At 36.9% G+C, this 27,867-nt stretch overlaps 1 protein-coding gene across 1 annotated transcript in view; it reads left to right on the top strand.

The window, feature by feature from the left end:
* The window catches only part of Nachralpha1 (nicotinic acetylcholine receptor alpha1), a 140,147-nt gene that overhangs the window by 42,900 nt on the left and 69,380 nt on the right, over nucleotides 1-27,867 (top strand). The window contains exon 2 of the mRNA XM_071789894.1: nucleotides 3,697-3,972. Within this exon, the coding sequence (XP_071645995.1) occupies nucleotides 3,715-3,972 (258 nt within the window). The 5' untranslated portion in view covers nucleotides 3,697-3,714. The remainder of the gene's footprint in view (nucleotides 1-3,696; nucleotides 3,973-27,867) is intronic.

Here is a 27,867-nt window from a genome sequence, read left to right as displayed (position 1 = left end):
ATTATATCCGCTTTCTCAAGCCACTGTCCGATCACTGTCGGACAAGCTGTTCGATCGACCTGTCCTTTTATCGTATAACGAAACTGACCGTCGGTTACGGTATACCGCTATCGCCGATCAGAGCCATATACTGTCATGCCGTACACGTAGTGTAGTATCAAGGCAGTATCACGGGGCCTACGGTCAAATGTTAATGAAGGCAGACCCCCAATGGTATCAACTATCACGTAACTGACCACTCGAGAATAACCTGAATAATTAAAGTTGTGTCTCTCGATACATTAATGCGTATTAAATAGAACACGAAGATATTGGCGATAAATAGTTGGGAAAAAATATCGAGAAAGGCGCTTTTCATATTTTTTTATTAAGGAAATAAAGCTGTTAAGAGACTATACACTTCTGAACATGACACAATGATCAATCATATTCCGTTCCTCCTACATTTTAGTTAACTTTAATATTAAAATTACAATTATCTTACCTACTTCAATTTTTAATTTTATGATTTTTGTAATTTTTGCATTTTTAGTACATATATCACACAACTAATAGAAACAGGAGAAACAAATGTAAAATTTAGATAATAAATACAAAAAGAAAAGAAATAAAATTGGCTTATTGGTACAGTCGCCTATTTCTCTCTAAAGTTTCGGTAAAATACAGTTTAGAACGTGTTTGAGAACTCTCTTTGTCGCCTTACTTTAAGAAGAGGAGCATCAGAGCGCGAGAAGTTGCCCTAATACGATGAAGTAGTTCGAGGCATACGGTTATGCTGATAATAGCGAGGTAGGCGAGGTAGGTCAGCAAAGAAGCGATAAAACTTCCTCAAGAGGTTCTCTCCTCCTCTTTCCTGTGATACAACAATGCTCAAGCCTCCTTTATAGATGGTTACGCTCCTCGCCACGAGTAGTAAATGACTTGGTCTGCCAGCCGTGTTACGTCTTACGATGGACGGGCGACTCGCTCGGAAAAGTTGACACCGTTGGGGTATTAGAGAGAATTGACGCATTTAAGTACTGCAGTCAGAGCACACTGCTTCCGCCTGTTTTAAACACTTTAAATATGGATGGTACATGAAATAATGTCGGGTCGTTGCCAGACCAAGTTTTTCTTTCCGCGCTACGCGAATTCGAGCGAGCGCAGCTTGTATTGACCTTTCCGTTGCAGAACAATCGCATGCGGTTTATCGCGCTCTCGCAATTAACTGGCGCTTCGGATTTAATGCGTTCGACAGCCTGGCGAGAAATTCGTTTGTTCGGCCATGACGTTTGTATCGGCAAAATTGAATTCAGCACTGGCGCATTGTATTAATTTAACTAATTGTAAGCTGCATTGAAGAATTTTCTTAAAATACTTGAGATATACACCTACCTACATATAAGTTAATAATAATTCAAGGAACGTATAATATATAGAATTTTCAAAGTTTCTCGAAGGCACATCCATAAGAGTTTCGTAGCAGCACAAAATTATTATGAATAATGATCGGTTATATTTTTTCGAACATAATCCATTATTCAAGAACACGTAATTGCTTTTAATACTAAATGCACATAGCTGATATCTGATAAATACAAGGATTGTTCATTAAATGTTTATTTAGATAAATTCATCGTCCGACAAGCATTTCACAGAATGACATTAATTTAAAGCTATAATGCACAGTTGTGCATTATACACGAGGATATCTAAAATCAATCGTAAGTTAAAAATAGCACGCTTAAGAATAGAAATGGATAACTAAATAAGTTTGGTGCAGAGACTAGTCGATAACCGGGATATGTCAGATCGATAAGCATAAATGTTACAAATACACAACAGGAATGTCAATGCATGAACAAATAACCCAGAAGCGGATGCGTTACAATTTTATTTTGCGGTATTTCATCTCCGTTCCCTTAGCAACTTGTCATTTCTCTGTCAATAACCCGGTTTACGATCAAACTTAACGTTATATGGCGATCAATCAGAATTTGCAGGTATACTCGCGAATTATCCGTATCCTAATTTCGTAATGGCATGATATCGAACGTGGACTAACGGCAAAGTCGTTTTAATTCTTGTTCCAATTAAGATTTACGCGCGCTCGTAAAAGAGCTTTTCTCGGAATTTCTTTTGTTTCTTTTTGCCGATACGATCTTTTTTATATCGGAAAAAGTTTTTCGTGAAATTCATTGCGTATAATCATACATCATTGCCCGCCAGCGATGTCACCTAATTATAATTTATTGCATACGTGTTTTTTTTCTTTACTAGACAATTCGTTTTCCAAACTTCATTTCTTTAGGCTACTGCGATCGTAAGCTTCACGACATGCCTGTCAAACTGCGAAACTCACATTCTAAGCGAAATTTATGTCTCTCCATGAAAATGCCCTCCTGAATTTGCCGTCCCTCGAGATATTTTATACGAAAATGGCCATTTCTCAAATTATCGCGGTGAAAGTTCTTGTTGAAGAAATTTTTCATTCGCTTATAAATCGTTCTCGTAAATTTTTTGGTTCTCTTTCGACTCCAAAATACAATAAGTTTCGTTTTAAACGGAAAAACGAAATTAAATTATTATTTCTTATTTTCTTTTTACCCATATATATAATGTTTATAATTTAGTAGCAGCGCTCGCTTTTCATTTAAAACAAAGCTTGTTTTATTTTATATAATCCACATTAGAACAGAATAAATCACTTTTACTTCGCCAGTCAAATAATAAACATAACAATGGAAATATTCATCGACTCTACTGGCCATTATAATCGCCAAGACAATACGGCCACGATTTGGTTCGATTATCGTCATGTAATCTTTGATACTTATATATAAGCATCTCATTTAAATAATTAAATTTATTGCGAATATACACCTTTGACTAGAATTTCGGTGTTTCCATCTTATATTATGTCTATTAAAAAAAAATAATTTGCTACGCTAACCAAAATTGTGTTTCAAGTCTGACGATTTGTCGACGCGCAGTTACTATGGTTGGAATAATATTGTTTAGTTTAATACAGGTTATATTTATTGCGATAAATATTACCACATGAGGGAGATTCCAGGCTCGAACCCTGGCTGAGGTAATATTTTTCGCAATAAATTTAATTATTTAAATGAGATGCTTATATATAGTTATCAAAGATTACATGACGATAATCGAACCAAATCGTGGTCGTATTGTCTTGGCGATTATAATGGCCAGTAGAGTCGATTAATATTTCCATTAATCCACATTAGCTTTGCTATAATAAAAAGATCTTTTATAATAATGGATATTGTTTGATATAGTATAATTATATATTTGCGTTTCGCGAATATTTACACAAATTTTAATTAAACGTTTACTTAATAGCATTTTTTACCGTGAAGCGTTATTTCTGTCTTGCTTGATACGAGAACGTTTCTCATTAGCACTGTATTTCCTAATTATCGTTGACTTTATTTCTGCTTTGTGTGCGTAACGAGCTGCCGCTAAGTCATCGCGTTTCATCACGGTCAGAATGTTCTTTAATGTCGCAACATAAAACAGCCGCAGAATAATTGATGCATGCCGCCGCGGAGATGGATTCTGGCGTGCACGCCAAAAATACAGGGGAGAGAGAAAAAGAGGAATAGAATAACGGAGAAAGAGCGAGAGGAGAGATATCAACGAACCCTGTACCGAGGCATGCATTACAAAGGGACGCGTAATTTATTGTTAAAGGGGTGGACAAGGCGTACGATGCTTAGGGATGCTTGGACGAACGACGGTGGGAAAGGCTGGTGGCGATGGTGGTCCAGGTTGGGCGGATTGTTGGCGATGGCGGCAGCCATATCCTGTCTCGTTGCCCCGTTTCCGGGCGCCTCGGCCAATCCGGAAGCGAAGCGTCTCTACGATGACCTGCTGTCGAACTACAACCGCCTCATCCGCCCTGTTGGCAACAACAGCGATCGCCTCACTGTCAAAATGGGACTACGCCTCTCCCAGCTCATCGACGTCGTGAGTAGACCCCACTTAACCCATTATCCCACCGCATGAATAGCGTTTATACTCTATATAGAGGGCTTGCGTCCCCGGGACGCACGCCAGATATGTGGAGCAAGAGTACTTGGTTGTGAAATAGTCCAACGTGTTTCATCGATTCGACCGAGCCAGAGGAAACGATATCGGGGTTGTATTGTTTCGTTAACGAAGTCGGTACGGCAAAGCAAACCAGGTATCACTGGTATAGTGATGGATTTTAAACACGAATCAAAGCCGCATTTCATCCCCTTTCTTTCTCTTCGTTTCTTCGCGTCACGTGAAATTATAAAATACCGGATTATATTTTAAATCGTTACGTATACACTCATATTGCTATGGAAAATATTTCCTCTCACAAACACTGTGCTTTCGAGAGAAGATATAACAATTTAAAGCAAAACCTCTTAATGCACTTATAATGTCTAAAATTTAGTAACGTACAATTCTATGTGAGGTTTTAGTAAAGTATATTTGCATCATGTTTTAACCGCTCAATTTATACGATTTGCACTGTACTGCGCCACACTATTTTCACAATATTGACGTGTGTGGATGATGCAAATGCGAAACAATGTTATGCTCGAGGCTCACTTTCAACTGCTATTCGGAACATTCTACATTTGTAATCAAATTAGAAATTCTAGTTATCGAGATACACTGCTAATTAAATTGATTAAATTGTTTACTTCATTTTAATGAGTTTCATAACATACATTAGGAAATAAAATATTTCACAATTATATATTTATTTGTTTTTAGTATCTATATTTCTCTCTTTTCTTAATTATGTTTCTTATTATGTTTTATGATAAAGACAATTTATTACGTTACAAAACAAAACGCAATTTGTTAATAATGTAAAGCTATTTATATGATCAAGCGCAGTATAAAATCAATTTATTAAATGTAGGACATAAACAAGGTAAATTAGTTAAAGACATAATAAAGATCGCTTCTGCTCAAATAGATTTTTATTTAATAAAAATTGCAAATAATACAACACAGTTTTCACAGTTTTATATTCACATTTTTGCTCACTCGTGAGGTACGTCTATTCGGCTATCTGGAAAGACTCGTTTGCAACGTATGTGTATACGTGCGTGTCTATGTGCGTGAATATGGATTCTGGTACTGGATGACCGATAACGGTCGTCCGCGTACTTGCGGTGATAAGTTGGATTCCGGGAGTTCCTCTGCCGGAAACGGAACTAATTTACAAGCGAAGGGATCTATGGCACTCGAGCTATTAATTGCCATAATCTGATCGTCAGTAATCAATCGCGTCTCGACGAGGAACGCTCGAAACTAAACATACATATGCACGCACACGCATACGTGGGGGGGGGGGGATGCACTTCTCGGTCGATCGATGTGTTAGAATTACGTTGATTGTCCCCGTTCCCCGCATTGTCTCCCCCGGTTATTACATTCGAGTTACATGCCCGCGACTCGATCTGAATTTCGGCAGTATAATTGCCTCGATCATGGATCTCTATCGACTAATATGCGTGCTACAGTCTAACCATAATTAATTTGTTATCGGCCGTTATCGGCGTGCCTGCGTCGCCCAGTGTCGCACGTTATCGACGTAGGATTCACGCTACAGTTTCAACGCAATTTTGCTACTGATGCAGCTTGCACCAAAAAGCAATAAGTGTTTAGTTTTAAGGGATCCTAAAAATCTGATGTATACCACCACTTAATGACTCGAATTAATTTCTGCAATTTCTTTTTAATCACTTAACAGCCACGCTTGATATGAATATTTATAAGATATTAATATAATATTAATATTTTATTTTATATTATTATTATAGTTACTATTGTTTTTAAGATAACAAACTTCATGATTATTGTATTAAACAAAAATTCAAAATAGAGCTGATATCTTTTTGGAAAATTTTTTTAAAACATTTTTTTCTGGTAAAACATACGTGACTGTCAAGTGATTAATTAATTTATTTTCATGCCAATAGAGAATATATCGTCCTTACTATTTGCATTCTATCGTTTAGACATCGAGTAAAACTCTTGACATTCTCAAATACTTTAATACTCGTCGGTAATTATGAACGAGAGCTTGTGTGCAATTCCGCTTTTCGAAATCTCGTTATACGAATGTAATAATTGCCGAACGCGAAATCGACCGTTCGGTTTATAACAGCAGTTGCCCGTCTACAATGTTTATGATTGACTCTAAACTATCGCGCTCGGTTGTGGCGCATGTAACTTTTCACTGACTGAAAATCCCATTGCGGGGGCCAGTAAATAATAATTACTGCGGTAGTACGTGCAACAAACTCGTTCGCCGTACATACACCACGTTCAGAGAATTTACGAAACAATCGCTCTGGTTGATCGGATTTCACCAGCGAAGATAACGGGAAAGGTAACAAACGTGAACTTTGGGGATTGCATTATCTAAAGCAGTAGTCGCAATACTGGATGCGCGAGATTCGATCGATACTTAAATGTCGGATATCACATCGTTTTCTGTCTCACGTGACGACACTTGCCATGCGACGGCCAACGCCCGCGGCTCGGCAAAAGCTGCGAAATTCGATCAATAGTCGGAGGCTAACTGGCCGATTGTTTCTTCACATAAGTGCTGGCTGTACCAGTTTACAGCGAGTGAGAGAAACAAGAGTACGCGGTGTGAAGAGGGGAAGTGAAAGCATTCATTTAATTGTCAGAGTCACACTTCGGTGCTCTAAAGGCCTCGACTAACAATAGGTACTTTGCATTGGCAAGTTTAGACGTACACTTGATACCGCAGCCAGTATTTCCTTACGATTGTTATCGAAATCGCATTAGCCGTTGCACAGACGAGAATGTGCTTCGTCACAATGTAAAGTAAAAAATAATATAGGTACAATAAATCGTTTCAACTCCAACGAGGAGATAGAGAAAGAAAAAGCAAGTAAAGATGAAATTTCTTTATTTATTGATACAAAAACAGTATCTTCATATCGTTGCTTTGTGTGTCTATTGACTTGACAATTTCGTCTCAGAATTTATTTACACACGTGTCCATTATGATATTTTTGTCGAGAAAAGTTAACCTTCAAGTTAACCGAAAGAAGACGTCGTACAAGTACGATGTATATACGAAAGCTCGAATAGTTGACGCGTCGTGTGGGTTAGGAGTGTGGACCAAGTTTGCGCAGACGGACGACGGGCGCGAATACGTTAATCGATGGTCAGAAGTAACGAGAGATCGGTCGCAGCGGAATGGCATCCCCGCGGGCTCATAAGAGGACCAATTCCCTGCGCGCCGTGGTGTTCGACCATTATTTACACGGCCTCCTTTTCAAGGTAATCACCTCCTTGGAATCGCAGTTGTTCTCCAGCATCACTCCTCTCTCCCTCCCCTTTTGACTCGAAGTAGCCTCGCGATTTGGTTCTACGGGGATTTACGAGCGGCGGCAACAGCAGGCACTGAGATTGACTTTTACTTCCGCGGCCACGGCTCGAGAGACCATACGGGTCCCATACTTCCCTCCCTCCTCTCTCATCTTTTCCTTTATTGCGAGAGGATTTCCTTGTTGTGTGGAACGTGAGGAATCGCGAGGGCGCTAACTCGAGAGCTTTGCTTTTACTCGGCAAACTTCGGTAAATTACGCTTCGATCGTTTCGCATTATGTGGCTGCAAGTAACCGCTGTTATTAAATCAATACCTCATACGAAAAACGGCAACTCCTTGGTTCCGAGGTATAAAAAGACAGATGTATCTTATATCAGTTCGTATAAACTTCTTCTTTCTTTCCGTTTCTTCTTACATAGCACTTCTTTTTAATTTCTTTCGTCCTTTTTTTCTTATCTTTTTTTTTAAGTTACAACTCATACATAATTTGCTTTCATTGTGCCATATCAAATTCTCGACATGTGTACTTCATAAGCTTAACATTATTGGGATATTTTCTATAATGGCGAGCCCATTATAGATTCAATAATTGTCAACTGCGATTGTTTCGGTCGCGATCACGAAATGCATCATGTCAACATCGCCAAATTCTAGCACAAAATAGCAAAATTTCCGCTCAATTGTCATTGGTCATGCGGTCGATTGCATCGATCTACCAATTTTGATCGTCGAGCAGACATTCGAGCAGCATACTGCGACAGGTGTATAATCGGAGTGGACACGGATGATTGCGTCGCAAGTGGGCGAGGGTGCGAGTGTGACACGAGGGCGAGACGGTACTTTCAGTCGACGGCGTCGGTCGATGATAAGGGTTCATTTGCGGTACCGCAAACTCATGGGCTCTTAACAGCCCTCCCGGCTATCGGCTTTTCATTTCTTCCAATTAAACGCTCCGAACGTTTCAACGGAAACTGAAGCGCACGTTCGTCGTTTTGAAATTCTACGCGCGTGCTTCTCCTTAGAACCCAGCATCTGAGCGAACGTAGGATTTAGGATGATGGGTGGCCGATTACGGATTATTACTCCCCTCGAAAGGTATGCTTATCTTCGCTGCGTGGAGCCTGTGATTTTTCTCGCAGAGAATAGACATTACTTTTATTATTTTTACGCAAGAAGTTTTGAGCTTTAATACTACGCTAATATACATTTTATTGTAAAATATTCGTGCGAAATCAGTGCACATCGAGGTGCACATATCAATATAAACTATTTAATAATTTCAGGTAATTATGAGATGTGATACATTTATTAAAATTCTTTTTGCGTAAACACCAATATATTATTCAGTTCATCGTTCCGTGAAGATTCACATTTTGAGAATATATATTTTTACACAATCCGTTATTAGTTTTAAACGCGTTAAATTATATATATCATCATGAGAATTGCGAAAATGTTTTATATCTTCTATAGAATTAGCAAACATCGGATAAAATAAGCGTAAAATAATTTTGGGATTTATCGCGATTTTTTTATGGGATATTTGTATCGATGAGAATCAAATATGAGAATTATAAATGAATATTTTATGAATTTGTTCTTCAATAATATGATTACGTAAAAACTGTTTTTGATTAGTATAGGGCGACAATGAAATTATAAAAGTGCATATACTAGGATAAATAAGAATTAATAACTAAGTGTTTGCGATCACATATGATTGAGACATATTTCTCTCTCTCTCTCTCTCTCTCTCTCTCTCTCTCTCTCTCTCTTTCTCTAACCATTATATATTTATTTTGTCATGTAGTAATATTCTATTATTTCAATATCAGATGTGATGTTAATAAATGAGATATACAAAATTGAATATTTTTTGGTCGGCATACTTTTAAACGCTAATTAATTACGGATTGCGGGAACACGATGAGGTACTATATTGACAACCGTAAATAAAATCCAATTTACGTATAATCGCGAAACGGTTATTGCCGTCTGATTAAAAGGTGTAACATTTGTTCAGCCAAATGCAATTTCGTGTAACACGCGGCGAAAATTTGTGCAGCACATCACGTTGGGGAATTGTTATCTTCAGCGCGATACGGATGCAGATAATTAAAATATTCTTTATCGCGTTCATATAAAGTGAATGTTTTTTGTGAATAGCCGTTGATTAACGAATTAGTCTGAAGAGAGGAAAACGAGGCGGTGCGATACTCTCCTCTTTCGTGCTCGCGCTCCTGTTTCACGAGTGTGTCAATTAAGGCGACTCACTTTACGTAATCAGAGATTACAAATTCGCTTTTCTCGGGTTTCTCTTTTCTGCCGAGCACGGCGAAATAAATCTCGTCATCTTGAGAGGAGAAGATCCGCGATGGAGTTGGTCCTTTAAGATTGTGTTACACAGATCGCGTTGCCTCGTCGTTACCAACAACCGCACGATAACGAAGACACGTTTTTGCTCGTTAAGACCAAGACGTTGCGAAAGAGAAACCTTTTTTTTTATTAATGATACGATATTTTATCCTCTCGTAGGAGGCTTTGCCTTCACGATGACGTCTAAAAACGCTGAATCGGCATGTTACTGAACTCTGTATGGATAACATGACATTTATTAATTATTACAACTAAACTGAGCTATATAATACATTGTTGTAACGAGGATTTTTAGCCCGATAATAAATGAGGCTATATTTTACTTTAATAGCTTTGTTGGGAAGTACGTTCAAGTAAATTTTTCGTTGTAATTATCTTTTTGTTTATTCTCAGTAGAGAAAGATGGTCAAAAGATTATATGAAGAAATCAGAAAATGATAAACTGGTGTTTATCTATATTTAAAAAAAATGTTTGTTTAAATTTTTAGTAGTTGAGATAATTAACTTAATTTCTAAGATTTTAAAGACGCTCAAGTAAATGAATTATATCTGAACACTTCTATATATATATATATATAATATGTATTAAATTTTATATTATTATTTTTTATTTTTCTTTCTTCCTTTAAATAGAGGAGATCTATTTAGTTTTTGTTTATAGACATTTTTTGTATATTATATATTGAATACCTACATATAACTTTCTCTAGAGAGAAGGAGAGAGAGGGGTAGAGAAAGCAGATTGTGGTTGTGCTTTGAGCGAGATTGAATCGGTCCATTTACATGTCCAGATAAATCCGCTTTTCAGTGTACCAAATGTTCGAAGTCGATACATTTTCGATTACCGTGTCGTGCCGTGCTTGCCCCGCGTCTATGAAATTGATGACTTCGGTGGGGTAGGATCATTGATTCCAGCGAATAATCGTTTTCGTCCTTGTTTCCGGCCACTGCCGGAGTAATTAAGTCTCCTATGGTTTTCGCAGGCCATCGGTTCGATTTCCAATTGCTGTGACTACCACCAGAGAAACTTGCCACTGCTTTCGGCGAAAAATGGTTCGTCTCTCACCGCAAGTGAGAGGCGAGCTTCGTTTCCCGCAGTTACCCGAGACAATGAAAATTGGTTAGTCCATTTTCTAGGACATTTCAGCGCTCCTTTCCTATCGGTTCATTTAATTGCACGCGAATAACACGCTGCTGGCTAATCATCGTTCGAGATCATTAAAGTGCGCGTTAAAAATTTTGTCTTTTTAGCTTTTGTTTTAATCATCTAATTAAATTAATTATTAAATTATTAAATTAAAGTTATTATCTATATCTGATATGTGAATATTGTGTTGTTTAATGGTATATACGATATTTAAAAATTATTTATATTTATACCAATATTTAAAAAATAAGTCCGTAAAAATTATATACATTACTTTTTACTAAATATATTGTATCATTGTAACGCACTTACAAATGTTTAAAAATTATTTGAAAAATAAGAGGAAGATATTGTCTTAATAATTATAAATAAATTTTTTGAAACGAACTTTTTAATTTTGCGTAGTTTTGTGTCATGAAAATATCTCTCAATAGGATAGAGAACATCGGTTATATTTACTATAATAAACCATGCAAATGCAAATACGCATAGTAAATAATAACGCATTTTGGACGATACAATATACAATCACGTACGAACGTTGAGCTCAGCAAGTAATCATTTTCTCCTTCATTACCGGCTGCCTGCGGCAATTAAATTTCCCTTAATTTTCACAGACCACTGATCTCCTCGTAATTCTAATAATTAAGCTCTCCATTCCTGCGATTTCCAGTCGGGCGGACGTTCAATAATGCGTTTCAATGGGACGACGTGACTAATCTGACAAGCACTGCCACTGAATTCGCCTACTATTTTTGTCATATCTATTTTATCGCCGCAGGGATTCATTCGTGACAATCTATAGAGAGATATTTCGTTAAAATACGGAATATCTCGGAGTTTTAACGAAAGATACTGCATATATTACCTATATATGGCAGTTCTGAGCTATTTAATATGCAAATATTTCAAATATCGCACATTATGTTACATTTCTATATTTCTGTTATACTTCTTTCAAGTTTTAGGAATCGTTAATTATACGTGACGCAATCGTAATGCCTAAACTTGCTTTTTGCAGTATGCAATCAGGAACATTATGAATAATAGCTTCTAAATGGCATCCTGCACATCTTTTGTATCGGAAACTGATGATATTGCTGATTGATGATCATGATAATGCTAGGTTTAATACTACTGTTAATTAAGTTCTCCCTATAATGACATGTACATTCCGTTGCGTTAATAATACTGGCAGCTCGGCTTTAAATTTCCGGGAATCCGGTTTGTTCGTCGAACGCATTTAATCGAAATAACTGAAGTCCGATACCGGAGCGGGATCTACGAAGATGATTGAATTGTAAGGGGATCATATCGCATTTGATTCACGGATTTCAAGGAAAACGAACACCCTTGTCATTATATGTTTCCTTGATTAATTCTGGGAGCAATTCTATCTGTTTGTATTCTGCATTCTCGGACTGAAACTTGATTAATATACCGATTAAATAACATTGTTGGATTACGAATGAATAGGAATAATGGCAGACAGAACCCTAGGTTATTACGTGTTAATTTATACGAAGATTAATATCGTGATCTACGGCACACATCGATATCGAAGGCAAATGTTAAAAACTGGTGTCTCGATAGATGAACTTCTTATGTACGCCCGATATCCTATTTTCTAATAATGAAATTAGGAACGTTCTCAGGCTTTGCCGCGACGTCTTACGTCACTAGTTTAACAGGAAATCCACTTTACTTCTTGTCACGTCATATTACATTAAGATTTGCGCCTCGACTGTAGCTGCTACTTGCAAGAATCGTAATTGCGTCGCTCGTTAATAGAATCTCACTCTGAAAGCTCGGCTTGTTCGAAATAGATAAAAAATGTCCTTCGAAAAAAGATAAGAAATGATGTCTGAACCGTTCATTTAAAATGTGAATTATAATATCTCTGTAATTCTTCTCGATAAAATAGGCTTAAGTTCTGCAAAATACCAGCTGCATTTTGTTACTAGGACTAGAAATAATAGCTTTCAGCATCTTGTTGTGTTTGATAAAATGTTGGTTTATCATTATTAATTCATATCTCATTATTAATCATTATTAATCTCATATCTCTTAATTCTCCACGAAATATCTCAATAACTCATTATTAATCTCATATCTCTTCTCCACGAACTGGTACACATGTAGTGCGATGTAACGTTGATTTGAGGATTGATTAATATCTGCTTTTACGACGGTATCATTCGTGCAGTGTAATTCCCACGAACAAAGCCGAGGAGCGACGGTTTATCGGTAACGCCGGTATACACGAGATCAAACCGTTTATTACAACGTCGCGGGTGGTGGATGCGACGCGCGGGATTTACGTTTAAGGACCGAAGCGAATTTGCGTGGAACGAGGCGCCACTAAGCAGCACGTAAATCGGGCGATGCGCTCTCGCGAATGCAAACGACCGCCCGTGCCATGGTAACGATCGCAGTGCCGCGCGAGAACGGTCGCTAAAATTGAAAACCGTCTTGTCGGTCACGTAACGCGAGATCGTCTACCCCCGTAATTCCAGCGGTCATGTTGCCGCTGCCGGCTGCTGCTGCTGGAATGAGATTTAAGCGCGCCGCGTGTATGTTCACTTAAAATCAGTCCCGAAGAGCTCGCGGCGGATGCGCGACCGTCAATTTGATCGTCGAACTTTGCCGCCCGTTAAAGCCACGGGGAACCTAATTACCCCAGGTGTTCCGTAACAAGCGAGTAAAGAGGATTACCGCTGAATCTCTCATCGCCATTCGTCCGCGCCGCCAACAGCGCGTTACGGACTGATATGGCTGCAAGTCGCGCCGAATCGCCGTCACGCCGTGATATATCGGAGAGCTGTCATTGATAATCATCGCGGCGCTTTGCGACTATATGTTACCTATAGTTTAAACGGGTCTGGAACGTGTCGTGTTCGGGTGGAATTAGAGATTGATGTTTCTCGAGTAATATATATATACACAATATATCTGCTATGGTTAAACTAATTGTCAGATGAGATTGATATTTGAGAAAAATTAGTCTCATTCTTATATGTCTATTAATAAAGTATAGTAAGTATAGTAAATGCAAGATTTTACAAATCTACATCTTCTACGTGATTACATAATATTGATTTGTTCTCGTATTAATTTATAGATATTTTTTAACCATCTATTTATATTTATTTATTAGATTGGTTTGTTGAAGAGTTTTATTTTCGGCACCTTAATTTTCTATATTTAAAATATATTGCAATATATTAACATAAATTTGCCGTACCTTGGTCATTTCGCGGACCTGTGGTACAATTCCGGACAAGAAAAGTGGCACGTGGGTAGAATATTACTAGGAAATTTTTATTCGTCTCACGCATAGAGCGGCGAAATATGCGGATGCGTTAAATATAAATGAAGCGCGATATGAAGATTGGTTAACCCGCGGCGCGCAGGGGTCTTCAATGCTTGTGCGGCCTCGACAAAATCCCGCAGTCCGCCTTTAGCACTCTGTAATAATCTCCCCGGATTTATACGAGTCGTTCCATTCGGGAGAACCGTGTCAGTTTATACTCTGGAACTCTGTCGCGCCGCCATGGGGATTATGATTTTATACGCAGCCGAAACGCGCAATTTACTTCTGCGTTTTTCGCACGTTCGCGATTTTGTTCGATGAAACCGGCACAAAACCTGATCGAGTTGATTATTGATACGCAAGTTGTCTCATGATGGATTTGTGACGCGTCGACACACGCGATCGCGTTCTATAACTATACTTATACGGTATGAAGAACGCGAAACAATTTTTCGCTCGGCGTGGAATGTGAAATATCGCGTTCGGCGGGTCGGGGACCCATGATTTTCTCGTTCCCTGCGCCCCGACAAGAGTTTCGACGTGGCACGGAAAAATTACAGTCGCTTTCTTCCGTGCCAGCTACCACAAAGATGATGGTTACAACGAGGTCGATGGAGAGAAAAGCCAGGGCGGTCGGGAGTGGCTTCTTCCTTGAAGGTAGAGTAAAGGTAACATCGCGTTACGATGCATTAGCTTTCGAGCGGATTAATACGCAATTTTCCTCGGTGCAGCTCTATCAGATATAACTTTTCGCATCTGTGAGGGCGTTCCGTGGACCTATCAATTTCCTGCTGTTGCTCGCCATAGGCGATATAATCCGGAGAGAGAAAATAGTTATAGTATACATAGGGTATCTCGCATAAACACGTCGACTGTATAATTTAAAACGATATTATGGACAAAAGTGTAAAGGAAAAAAGGAAAATCTGTTCAGATGAATAACCTAATTTGTTCATCGAAATCAGAAATCAGAACGTTATCTCTCGTGACATTTCCCTTCTTCTATCTCTCCCTCTCTAATATTTTAAGAGACCCGGTTCATTTTTACCTGCAGCGTCCTATATTCCCCTAGTAAAAGGCATGTTGTAGCTTCGCTGTAACGCGCAGCTGCCAGAAAGCCAGAAAGAGGAAAACCGGGGAGAGGCGCATTAAAGATAAGACCAGCGCAGCGTATCTCAACAATGACATTTCAGACATATCCATCAAGCTTCAGCACCCTATATCTGTGCCCAACACTCGGGATATTGACTTTTGGCGTAAAAAAATGACGGAGGGAGCCAACGGCGCGTACCTTGATGTTAAATCGACGAAACGTTAGTTCTGGCGAGCCGGGTTATAATCTCGTTACTCTCGGGATAGGATTATTTGTCGTTGTCTAATAGGAATTGAGTTTATGTCAAGTCGCGTACGGACAACGATCGTTTAAGCGCAATTCCGGGAAGAAATAATTACTTCCTACTGCATAAATATTTATGATGAGGCTTATCGAGTAATGTATAATAATAATTTATCTATTATGAGGTTATCAATTAAATTAACTTGAGAAGTGGCGGATACTGCCTTCTAACTTCAAATTTAGACAACTTCTAAATTCTCATTTGCGATTAAATTAAAATCATACAATACTTCCAATTTTGAATAAGTATATTTTTAGTCGATTTTAAATAACTTGAATATAAATATTATATAATTATATTGATGATTAAAATAGACTGTTTTATAGAAATTTTAATTTCTACTTTATTTAAGCAAAATAAAAGAAATAAAATATTTTCATAAAAATATTTCAAGTTTTGATGCTGTATTTCTTGAAATAAGGATATACAAATATAATAAATATAATAAAGTTTTTTAAGTACTTATAATTAGTACTTATAATTTGAAAATAGTAAATTAGTTATCTAGAGAGAGAAATGTCATAAATATAAAGTCACGACAAATAACTCCGGCAAGAAGAACTTTGCAGAAGCAATTTTGTGAGCGCGGAACGTAGCTATACATTACTTTTGCGTTACCATTAGTATTCTATGGTTAAAAGAGATAAGATTATATTTTCTGATAGCCCATCCCTAGCCTGTTCGCCGACCGTCGCAGCTCATCGCGGAATCCTCGCACCTTTTTCACCGTACTTAACCGTATTCCTTTCCACGTATTAAAACCACAGCCTTCTCTTCGCTCCGCGATTCCCGTCGCCGTCTTCGCTCTCTCGTCCATTTTTCCCCAACTTTTTTCTAACTCCTTTTCCATCTCATAATTCTCATTCTCGTATGGCCGAACAAAGGGGAACGTCCGTTCCCTCGCTCCTTGCAAACGTCGAGACAACGCCGTCTGCCCATTGTCGACTTTCTTTCGCATTGGCTAACTTCCGTTTTCTCCGTGCAATTTCCATCGTTATTCCGTCTTCGCCCGCGCCGTGCCGCTCCGAGCAAATCCGTCCGGCGCGTTAGCGGAGTGGCGAATGCAGACGTCACGGGAGGAAATTAAAAAGACATTGTGCTCTCCGGCGAATTCCCTGGCGGTTTCGTTGGATCGAGGATCCTTATCCGCGAGTAATCCGGAGATCAGCGCGCGAGCTATCACTACTTTCTTGCCTATTATATCATTTATACACGCCGTGTTCTTGTCTTCTTCAATTTTAATGGCACCCGGATCCCTTCTTAGGTTTAATTCGGCCATGATACTATGCAATTCAAGCTTCAATCTTCGGATGTTGCAACACTAATTAGGGTTTAAGAATTCAAACTCGGATGTGTGTATGTATTTGTGTGTGTGTAGAGACTGTCACTGTGTGTAATTGTCCACGGTGTTGAACTTAGGTTCGTAGGATCGTTAAGCCTAAAAGATTGCGCGGATCAATCTTCCCTGTAGGAACCGTGTTCTTGTCGCGGACGCGGTGAATAAGAATGCCGCAATGTAAGAGCACGCATCCATTATAAAGACTGCGTATATATATATATATATATATATATAGGCTACTCCATTTCTGCTGCATTATCTGAGAAGCGGAGAGATGCAAGTTTAAAAGCTCCTTTTTTTTTTCAAAAGGAACTTGCAAAAATCTGCAATGATGGATAACTCACGGAGCATAAAATTCACTTAAAAAATTTATTAAATAGATGTGGATGAAGTTAATTAAATAGAAACTTGTACGTAATACATAGCGTAGATCCTTTCTTTAAGCGAAACCCTTATTCGATTAAAATATAATATTAAAGAAATGATGAAAATATAATGTATATACGAATTTATAATAATTCTCTATTATTTAGCAATTTTTTCCTCTTTTAGTTTTGATTTAACGAAAGTTGCTTTATTAACAGGAATTTTTTAATATTTGATTTTAATTATTACACAGATTGTTTAAATTTTATTACAAAGTGTTTAATTCTTTTTTAACGAAAATTTATATGATTGCTTAACTATAATTCTAATTAAAAAGAATTAATAAGTCTAACAGAAAATATAAAAGACTAAAGTTTAGCTTTGTGTTTAGAAAATTTGGGATTAGAAAATACAAAGTACATAACTTGTTATTATTTATCTCTTTCAAATTTTGATATTTCGAGAGAAATAAAATTGAGCGATTTGAATAAATTAAAGAGAAAAGTAATTGTTCATTGTTACCTTGATCTATTAAAATCGCAAGGGAAACTCTTTGATTTCTTTTACAATTGTATATAATTTTATTTTATTTTATTCATGATATATAAAATTAAGGCACAAAGTAATAATAATGAATTAATTTGTACGAATGCTTTTTCGAGGCAAGGCAAGTTTTATTTTTTCTATACATATATCAAATCTTAATACGCACGCGATGATAACCCTTTATCGAGATTATTAAATAGAAGAAATAGGATGTTTGATGTGTGAATATATTTCACAAACGGTTAAACGTTATTTCGGCTCGATAAAAAGTCAGTTGGCCTTGGAATTCGTGACGTATAGGTATAGGCATCCTGCTGCGTATCGAAGGTCGCCGCGCTACGTTATTCGTACGACGACGCTCGCGCAGGCAGGTAGTGCCGCGAGTCGCTCCGCGTACTGTTCGTGTTATCCATCGAGATGTGCTTATTCCATACACCCAATTAGCAATTCTAAACCTGCATAATTAATTACTTTTCATAATTAACGATTCGTAGATGTACCGAGGCGAGAATCGTTTATCGAAATAATTATTCGCGCTACTTGTACGAAGTAAAAATTAAAACGATTGAGAATATGAATGATGAATTATCGTTTTATTGGGACAACTATTTTTCTTTTTCTCTCGTTTTTTCTCTTTAGATTGAGAATACCAAATCGGTTAAATGATGGAAAATGGAAAGCTGCGCTGTATCTCTCATTTATTCAATAATATTTCGCTAGTGATTAATGTGCGCACGATCGTAATTAATCGCGTTCTCGCGAGTGCTGTGACGAGTAAGTGCAACGAATCCTGGCAGTTTGAGAGGGAGACGGAGGCTTGGGAGGCATCGGGCGACGGCGGAGCAACCACAGGGTAAGTAATTTATTATCTACATATTATTTTTTACTCGCAGAATCAATCGTTTGTTTCCAATTGTTTGGATTATTTACTTGAATGATTTAAATAAGAGATTTCTATTTCGGAAATTTTCTAAAAAAGTTTGTATTTAGAAAGAAAAAGAGGAACGCGAGTTTATTCGGAAGCTAATGTAATTATTTTATTAAACATCTATTCGAGAGGCGCGCGAATAAATAATTCAACGCGTGCAATAATTCTTTTTTTAAGTATCAATTATTTTAAAAGCTTTTATAAAAATTTTTTATTTGTATTTTGCAGATCGTCGTAGTTACAACTCCGCTGTTGCGCTTCGTATTGGTGAGTGTGAAGTGAGTGTTATTTTTTACTTTAATCTGAGGTAATGAATCTAAATATTAGAGAGACGGATATATTTTGTAGATCCATCCTTGAAATGGATGAGATAGATTAGTATCAGGAATATTTAACTCCGGAATATATATGTGAAATATATATAACTGTTTGTTGTTTTATTGTGCATACAGAGTATATATGCACGTGAAAGCTCATAAAATAAAGCTTGTCATTATTAATGTGTCATTGACCGGTTTGATCACTTATTAGCGCAGGTGTCTTATTATGAAACAGAATAATAATTACGAAGGGTACAAGTCGTTTGAAGTTTATGAGAAATTTTAATTTGCAGACATAATTAAGTAAAAAAATAACCGAAAATTTTAAAACGTGCTTGCCAAATAGTGATTAGAAATAATTTTTGAAAAGGAGGAAATTATTATAAATCCTTATTGTAAAATCTCATTGCCCCTTAAATTTTTATTATCCTATATAGACAAGGTTTTTATAAACAAGATGCAATGAGAACACCATGATGACATGATATATTAATTATAGTATTCGGTATATTAATTTTCCTTAAATCTTAATAAAATAAGAAATAAAATAAAATAACGTATAAAATGCTGACATTTTGAGATTAAATTGCCTCGTAATGTTTTTATATCTCTCATAGTCGATCAAGATATTTAAATATCTTTATGTAAAATAAAAATAGACAATATCCACAAGACACGGTAGAGAAAATTCGTTTATATTAGGCGTGTTTTTTCATTTTCTCTGCTTTCTTTTTTCTAAATATATTCTAAATAGAATTTAAGGTCTATATATGTTTAGCTTTCATATATACTTCTAAAGTTAAATTTTAGAAGTTATTGTCAACATTTATGTGCAAGAACCGTAAATAAATAAAGGATAGAAAATATTTTACAACCACATTTTTCTAACTGATTGTTAAATCCTCCTTAATTGTTTACAATCATGCAGCATTAATTTATTCTTTTTTTCAATTATCAAATACTCACGTGTTATTATCAAATTGTTGGCGAATATATTTGAGGTTCGTGCGAAGCTTTTAACTATTAAATCATTATGTACGCGGTTTAATAGAGTCGCCGCGAATTTCTAAATGCATGGTCGCTAATACGTTCTCTAATGGTAAACGCACAGCGCATAATTCCACCGAAAATCGTGTCACGGTGCAATCAGCGAACCGCGAGTGTAAACGTCATATTTGCACGAACGCAAAAATTCCGTTTCAGTCCTTGACATTTGCATAACCGAGTTTCCTGAATTGCCACACGTGTCCGAACTATGAGATCGTCGAGCTGTCTGTGTCAGCGTCGCGGTACACGGACACATATTTCCGTACCGCGATTATAATTGAATGCAGCGAATCGAGATTCTTACGCGTGTGTGTCGCGTCTACTCTGTTACGTATAAAACGCAACTGCAACTGTTTGTGCTGCAAACTAATCGAAGTCACTTCCAAATTCCCGAATGAAACACGCATCCGTCTTTAAATTTAATTTTTGAAAGAATTTAATGTCATTGATATCATGATAAAGTTAATGAAATTATCTCAAAATATGACATGATGGCAATTTAAATATGACATGATGGATTGTGAACCACATGGTATTTTCCTCCTTTTTCGTAAAAGGACGTTTATTAATGAAATTGTAGCCAGCCAAAGCAAGGAGAAAAGATCGAAAAAACAATATCAGTAAGTGCAACGTAAGTTTGATGTGTATACAACTTGATAATTATTTCAATGTAATTAGTTCTTGTTTATGAGACATATATGCTTGAATCGTCGTTGGGGACGGCGTTCTTTCTCGTAAAATTCGATCACGTCGTCGTCTTTTCGCGAGAAGAACGAAACGTATGTATTATTATTAGGCTCGGCAGGTGTATCGCATATTCGAAAGAGTTCTATTTGTAAGCTGCACGTCGACCCACTTTGCAGAATCGAGTCACGACGAGTCACCGTTTAATTAAATTAGAATAGATTGGTTCAAGTTAAATTAGAATTTCGGCTCCATCAAATTTCAGTTGCCGAACTTCGCGGTTTCCCGGGTGGCCGGCGGCAGTTTTCTCAAAGACAGCAAACGAAGGGCGGGCGCCGCGTGTTCGACGGGTAACACGAACGCGAAACGATGGGAAAAGCTAACGCACGGTATCCTACATGGCCGCAGTGTTGCCGCATCGCGTGGGCGAAGGAGCAGGGGACGGATTAATTTGCTAATGAATTTTAAAAGAAGCCCGCGACATACTTTGTGTCTCGGTCCTTCATCATAATAATTCGATTTAGTTGCGCTCGGCTGTGCGGAGATCGTTTTGTTTACTCACGGATATTAACCATCCTGCGGAGAGGTAACGGAAAAAGCTGAACACTCGGAAAACACGGTGGCGATGGCTCGTGCACTCATTACACGCTCGGGGTTACTGACTCGGGGCGATCGACTGGAATTATTTGTTCCACCTATATCGCGGGAGTCGCTCACAGACATGAACGTGCATTTGCAAGTGAATGTCCTCTTTTTGGTGCAACTAGCCACGCAATCTATTATAATGAGATAGGGCGTATATGTTAATATGTTAATTTCTCTCGATATTATTCTGTATATAAGACTGCTAAAGTCGAATAAAAATTTTGACGTGCAAAATTCCCGAGATTACTCGACAGGAATTTCCGATTAATTAATTTTTTCTTGATGTAATCTTGTGCATGTTGATTTGTTTTAATATAAAAATTTTGCTCATCTTTGTTTTTCATGAAAAAATTTTAAACTGTATATTCCATCTCTTTGTTCGAGCTTACAAGCATATTTTCAAGACTCTTTTTGTGAAAAGCTTTAAAACTAGTAGTTTACTTTCAATCGAGATTGCAAAAATGCAAATTTTCCAAAAGACTAATACGTCATATGAGTCGCTTAGATCGACCTTTGTCTCTGGCAGAATTTTTCTGCCGAATTTTTGCTGCAAAAAATATTCGAACAAAAAAAGCCGTGGCCTATCGATCATTCACTTTTTTGACGTTATCGGCACAGCTGTCGCGTTACATGTGATACATGCATAAACATGCCTTTATAATGATTACGTTGCGCGATTTCTCTTAAATAAATCCTTCAATGCAATCGACTAGGCATTTATATGTATAATTGGATATAGAATAAATGTAACAAATAATTAATCTTCATTTATCAGCAAATAATTGCTGCATTTTTTCTCCTACCGTTGTGCTGATAAAGTATAAAAAATTTTAATTAAAGTAATTTAAATCGACCGTGACTGGCAATATATAACGTCTTTTCGATATGACATTGAAAATGTCATATCGAAAAGACGTTATATATTGCCAGTCACGGTCGATTTAAATTACTTTAATTGTTATTCTATATACTGGCGAAAGAAATTTATTATTCTATAAAAAATTTTGTTAAGTGATTAAAAAAAAAAATAACGATACAAGTGTTATAAACTTAATGTAGCAGTTAATATTTTATGATAGTTAAATAAGTGATGGATTTTTGCACATTTTCCTCCATAACTCGAGGAAACAAATAACAATTTGCTCTCTGCGTCGGTTTATCTGTCTCTCGCGCCATGTAACTAGTCTCTTTAGACGCCGACGTCACCGCCGACGCCAACGCATCCTTAATAATAGACAGTCCGATGAGCGGAGAGGCGTCGCGCTGCGTTCGTTTTCGCTGCGAATTTACGCGGATATTTACAGAGATGAAGCGATCCGGAACTTTATGCTCTGCTAAAGTCAAATACATATTTCGCTCATGCGAAGGGATTTCGACATATGCAATACGGATTTAAAGCATGCGCTGCCGGGCCGTGCACGTTTTAATATTGTCGTTTTAATACTTTCGAAGCTCTTCGGCCATCCCCGATTGCTTGAAGTCTCGATTCAGCATCGAGAATTTAAATAAAATATAGCTTTTTTCTTTTTTGAGAGAGAGAGAGAAAGAGAGAGAGAGGGGGGGGGAAGTATTGAATAATCTAAAAGTTTACTGTTTTTTACCATTTTTGTTCTTACAAAGTAACAAAGGAAACAAAAATTTAAACATCAATTATGTAACAAAATGGAGATAGAATTAAACGAAAAATCTGTACACGCAATTAATATTAAACTGTGTATGTCACTTTGTCTTCTCTTGGAAATAATACTGTTTTATTTACGGCGTAACTTCACATTTTCGCTAAGAGAAAATCGACTCCAAAAAGAATCTATGAAGAGAACCGTAAAAGAACATCCGGTGGTTCTAAGGCATCGTCTATAGATTGCGAAGGAGCGAAAAGCTAGGTACGGAAAATGTTATTTTCGCTTCGTGGAAGTACCATCGATGTACCTAGGAGCGTCGTCGTGACGATCCGGCATCATCGAATCGCATTCGTTTGCTACGAACGAGCTTCCGTTTCCATCACACATACACGCCCGCGTTGCTTTTACGAGTAATAGTAACAGGCGTGACGTTGTCATCTGCATTACACGGGGTTAGCTCGTTCCGCGAAGCAACAATCGCGACAGCTGAATACTTCTGATTACCCACCGCTCGTTGATCATGTCGACGGCACGTGTTACTCTACTTCACGTTCGTATCAATCCGCGGCGCAAGATGATATTGTGCACACGTGACGCGTGAGGATGAGGATTACACGATGTATCGTGCTTGCACGTTCGTGGAAAACTTGAATGTTATTGGAGCAGAAGATTATATATGCGCTATATAATTTGTAGATGCATTTATTTACAATTAAAACAGTAGTTGAGTGATCGAAATGTTATATTTCGCAATTTTATTTTATAAACAGAATTTTGTTTTTATTTAAGATTTAAGTGAAAGAAAGCACTGTACTTATTTATTAAGATATTATATTACAAAGTGAAAAGGATGCTTTTAGTATTTTCACAGTAGATTTAATTCGACTTTGCTGTATTGCGAAGCAAAAATTAATGAAATAATTAAATCCATTGAATTATTTAATAATCTTTATTATTCATTTCGGTAAAAAAGCAATTGTTAACAATAGATCTACCGTATGATAGCGCATCAAGCTTCTTGCAGTTTTTATCAAGGTTAACTTCCCAGACTACTCGGCATCACTTTATATTTCTAATAAGGAGAAGAGTACATTTAAGAAGCAGTACTTAGGGGAAGCAGGCAGGAAGTTTTGATTCTATTACACTTTTGCGAGGGTACTTTTTCCATCGCACGACTTATCATATCATAAAACCTTAAAAATTAAAATCTTAATAAAAAAAAAACGGCTAGATGTTTTGCCGACGACATTAAACGTTAATTTTACTAAACTTGTTTGTAGAGGGATAAACTTGAGCAAAGCATGTTATTTAAATGTTACTTAATTTGTCTGACAAAATACCTGTATTATTTTTAACAGTAGTAAATTAACTAATTTACAATGAGAGATGTAACAGTGTGGTGTGACTAATGTACACGTTAATTGTAAAGTTAGAATTTAGAGGCAACAATTCTTCCTATATTCTTCAATATTAATGTATAAGATGACTCAATATTAAAAATCTAGATTTAGTTATCAGAATATTTAAATATCAAACGCTGTAAGAAAAATTTTAGTAAATGACATTAGATCGAATTGTTAAAAGAAAGTTTTATCGAAACAGAATGCATTAAGTTGACATTGCGAAAATAAAATATATATATTAGTATAAAATAATAATTATAATTTATACGCTATTTGTACGGTTTAATAGATACGTTTATAGAAATATAAAAAAAGATATACTTTTTCTTCAGCTAGATTCTGACTGCTGTGCGAACGTGACACTCAAACCACTAAACCGCGACATTGTGGTTTTCGTCATTAAGCCCATTATTGCTCTCGTCGCGCCATTTGACGAATTACTAATCGATGAGTGAGATACTTCTAACTAGTGGTGACGCTTGATTGCCACGCCACGAGCATAATCACCATTTCATCTTGTCACTTTCCCCGTTAATTTTCCCTCGTGTCTTTATTGGCGTTGGCCGAGAGCATTCTTTCGTGCGTCAGCGTAGCATATGGAAATCATAGTAGGTTTATCGTTATTCCGCTCGATTTCACGCGGTAAACAACCGCGCTCGCAATATTTGGCGCCGACTGTAATTAGAAACTGAGTTATTTAATTATTTCAGATGATCGGCGCACCCTTAACCATTCGAAACAAAGTGAAATATTATTGGAGAAAATGATTCGGTTTAGCGAATTTACACGTATAAGTATTTGTCACTTGGTTTTTTGAGTGTATAGTTGTTTGAAAGTATATACGAGGTTTTTTCGAAATTCTGCAGCGAGACTGCAACGAGAAATGAAAGCGTAATTCAATTAAAGAAGCACGATGACAATCGAAATTTTGATTTTTATTGCTTTACATACCGTGGAAGACATGCATTTATGTATGCACATGCGTACATATGCGCGCAATGTAAATTTATATCAAAAAATTCTCGTAAAAGGTTTTTCTGTCTTTTTTTTTTCAAATCACAACGTATACCTACGTGCGGAATTTCGTATCAACGTTTGTGATGACATCGGCTTTGATTGAATTCTAGGCAAGTAAAATTTCATCTCGCGAGATTAACGCTCGATCAGAGAGAAGATGTAATCCGGAAAGTAACGGGGTGTACTGTACAATTTCAACGTGCTAGAGATTTGTGCTTTAAATAGACGAATAGATTCCGACTGGCCAATACATTGCTCGTAAGAAGATTAAAAAAGTCTCCGATTGAATGCATTGTTGTGTTGATCGGAGATTTGTTTTTAACATTCTCGCTTTGTATGGATTTAACGATTTTACGAACGCTCGAAGATTCCAGCGACTGTAAAGATTTTTATTTCACCGAATGGTTTGTTAAAATGCGCGAAACACACGAAACGTTTTAACAAACTTGAATTGCGAACTGAATACTTAAGAACCGTATAAAATTCAACTATTCATCTATTCAGCTATTGTAGTTTTAATTTTGTAAATGGAAGTTCAATGGAAAAGTGGAAGAATGCAACGTTAACGTACAAATTAAATTATAACGATTTAAACTTCGATTAAAAAAAAATCTTTATACAAAATAAATATCTAGATATCTATTAGATATCTAGAGGTAAATAGATATATTAAATAGATTAAGAGTAATAACATTTACTTGATTGTTACAAAAAATTATAAAATATAGTCATGCAAGCTCTCTGTCTAATAATTTATACATTTAATAATATCTTACACGTAAAAAAAATTTATTTACTTTATGAATATCAATTTAAATTAAATTTAAATCTAAAATTTAAATCACGCAAAATCTGACAACAACAGCGTTTGTTAGTAACAAGAAATATTATTTATCTAAAAACAGAAGATTCTTTTTAACACAAATTCTTCGCGCGTAAATTACATAATACGAGCGTCGTTCGGAAAGTTTTAGAATTAAAAACCCGTTTTAGAATTAAAAAATAACCAATGAAGATTTTCGAATAAAACTTTTTATATTACATCGTACATACTTTAAATTATTTTTCCACGCAGCCCTGAACACTTATCGTACACATATGACAAGTTTTTGGATTCCCTCGTTATACACCTCCCGACATGACAGTTTTAATTGGGAAGCTTTGAACTATCCACTCTACAGCTTGGCTTCCAGTGACTTTTAATTTTTTATGAAACTGAAGGACTTGTTGAGGGGACAACGCTTTGCAAGTGAGGAAGAGCTGAAGAAACAGTCACTACGTTTCTGGGGGGACTGGCGGCGGGAGTATGTATGACGAGGGAATCCAAAAGCTCTTGACATGGTAAGTGCCTGAATGTCCAGGGTGACTGCGTGGAAAAACAGCCTAAGATATGTAGGTACGATGTAAAATAAAAAGTTTTATTACAAAATCTGTATTGGTTATTTTGTAATTCTAAAACGGGTATTACTTTTCGTCTTTCGAACAACCCTCGTAATTCTCATTCTTTTATATTAAATGATGAAGATGCATGTTATTTCTGTCGCGATTCAAAATAGAAATATTCGTCTCTCAGCCTATTTTTTCAATATTATCGGCCTTCAAAAACGGCGCACCGTTTCTTTGATCGAACAGTTCCAATATCGCCATGTGGGATATGGTAGAGATCTTTGCAGAACGAAGGATATACGCCAACTAGAATGACAGACATTGTTGTTAACGAAGCAATAATCCATACCGGAATCGATCGTCGAAGTCGATCACCTGTCCATTCGTGGAGTAGTCCGTTCTCGTTGTTTTTGGTTAAATGCGCGATACCGATGGAACCGATCCGCCGATTTATTTGAAGTGCTCGCGGACAGATGGAAACGATATCGGAAATTCCGAATAAAAGTAGGTTCTGATCGGATTGCCGATTGAATAGCGGCGACCAACGGAAGTGGTTTTCCGATATTTAAATATCAGTCGGTCAGAATTTGTACGAATTTGGGGAGAGATGGGGGTTTCGGCATGAGCTTCGCCTGTGTGATCACGTCATTGTTCCCGGCAAAAAGGAGTCGGGCTCGAGCGCCGAGTATATTTCTGATCTCAAAACTGTCTATGTCGTTTTACCCATTTTCATTTCTTTGCATTTACATCAGATACGGCAATATCCTTGATTCCTTGGCAACACGCCGAGTTATGCAAACTTAGACTACACTTCTTGTTATATTTTATTTATTGATTGTTATCTTTTTAAGAATAACTTGGGGAGGGAAGGATGAAAATATAACTTGCAACAAACGTTTAGACACGATCTCAATATCTCGTTAATTGAGAGATTAATATTAAATATTATTATGACGTCATCGTGCTCGATT

This window comes from Temnothorax longispinosus, chromosome 10 (assembly GCF_030848805.1).
Source record: "Temnothorax longispinosus isolate EJ_2023e chromosome 10, Tlon_JGU_v1, whole genome shotgun sequence".
Lineage (NCBI taxonomy): Eukaryota > Metazoa > Arthropoda > Insecta > Hymenoptera > Formicidae > Temnothorax > Temnothorax longispinosus.
Note: the sequence above shows the minus strand (reverse complement) of the source record. Positions and strands in the feature narration are given on the sequence as shown.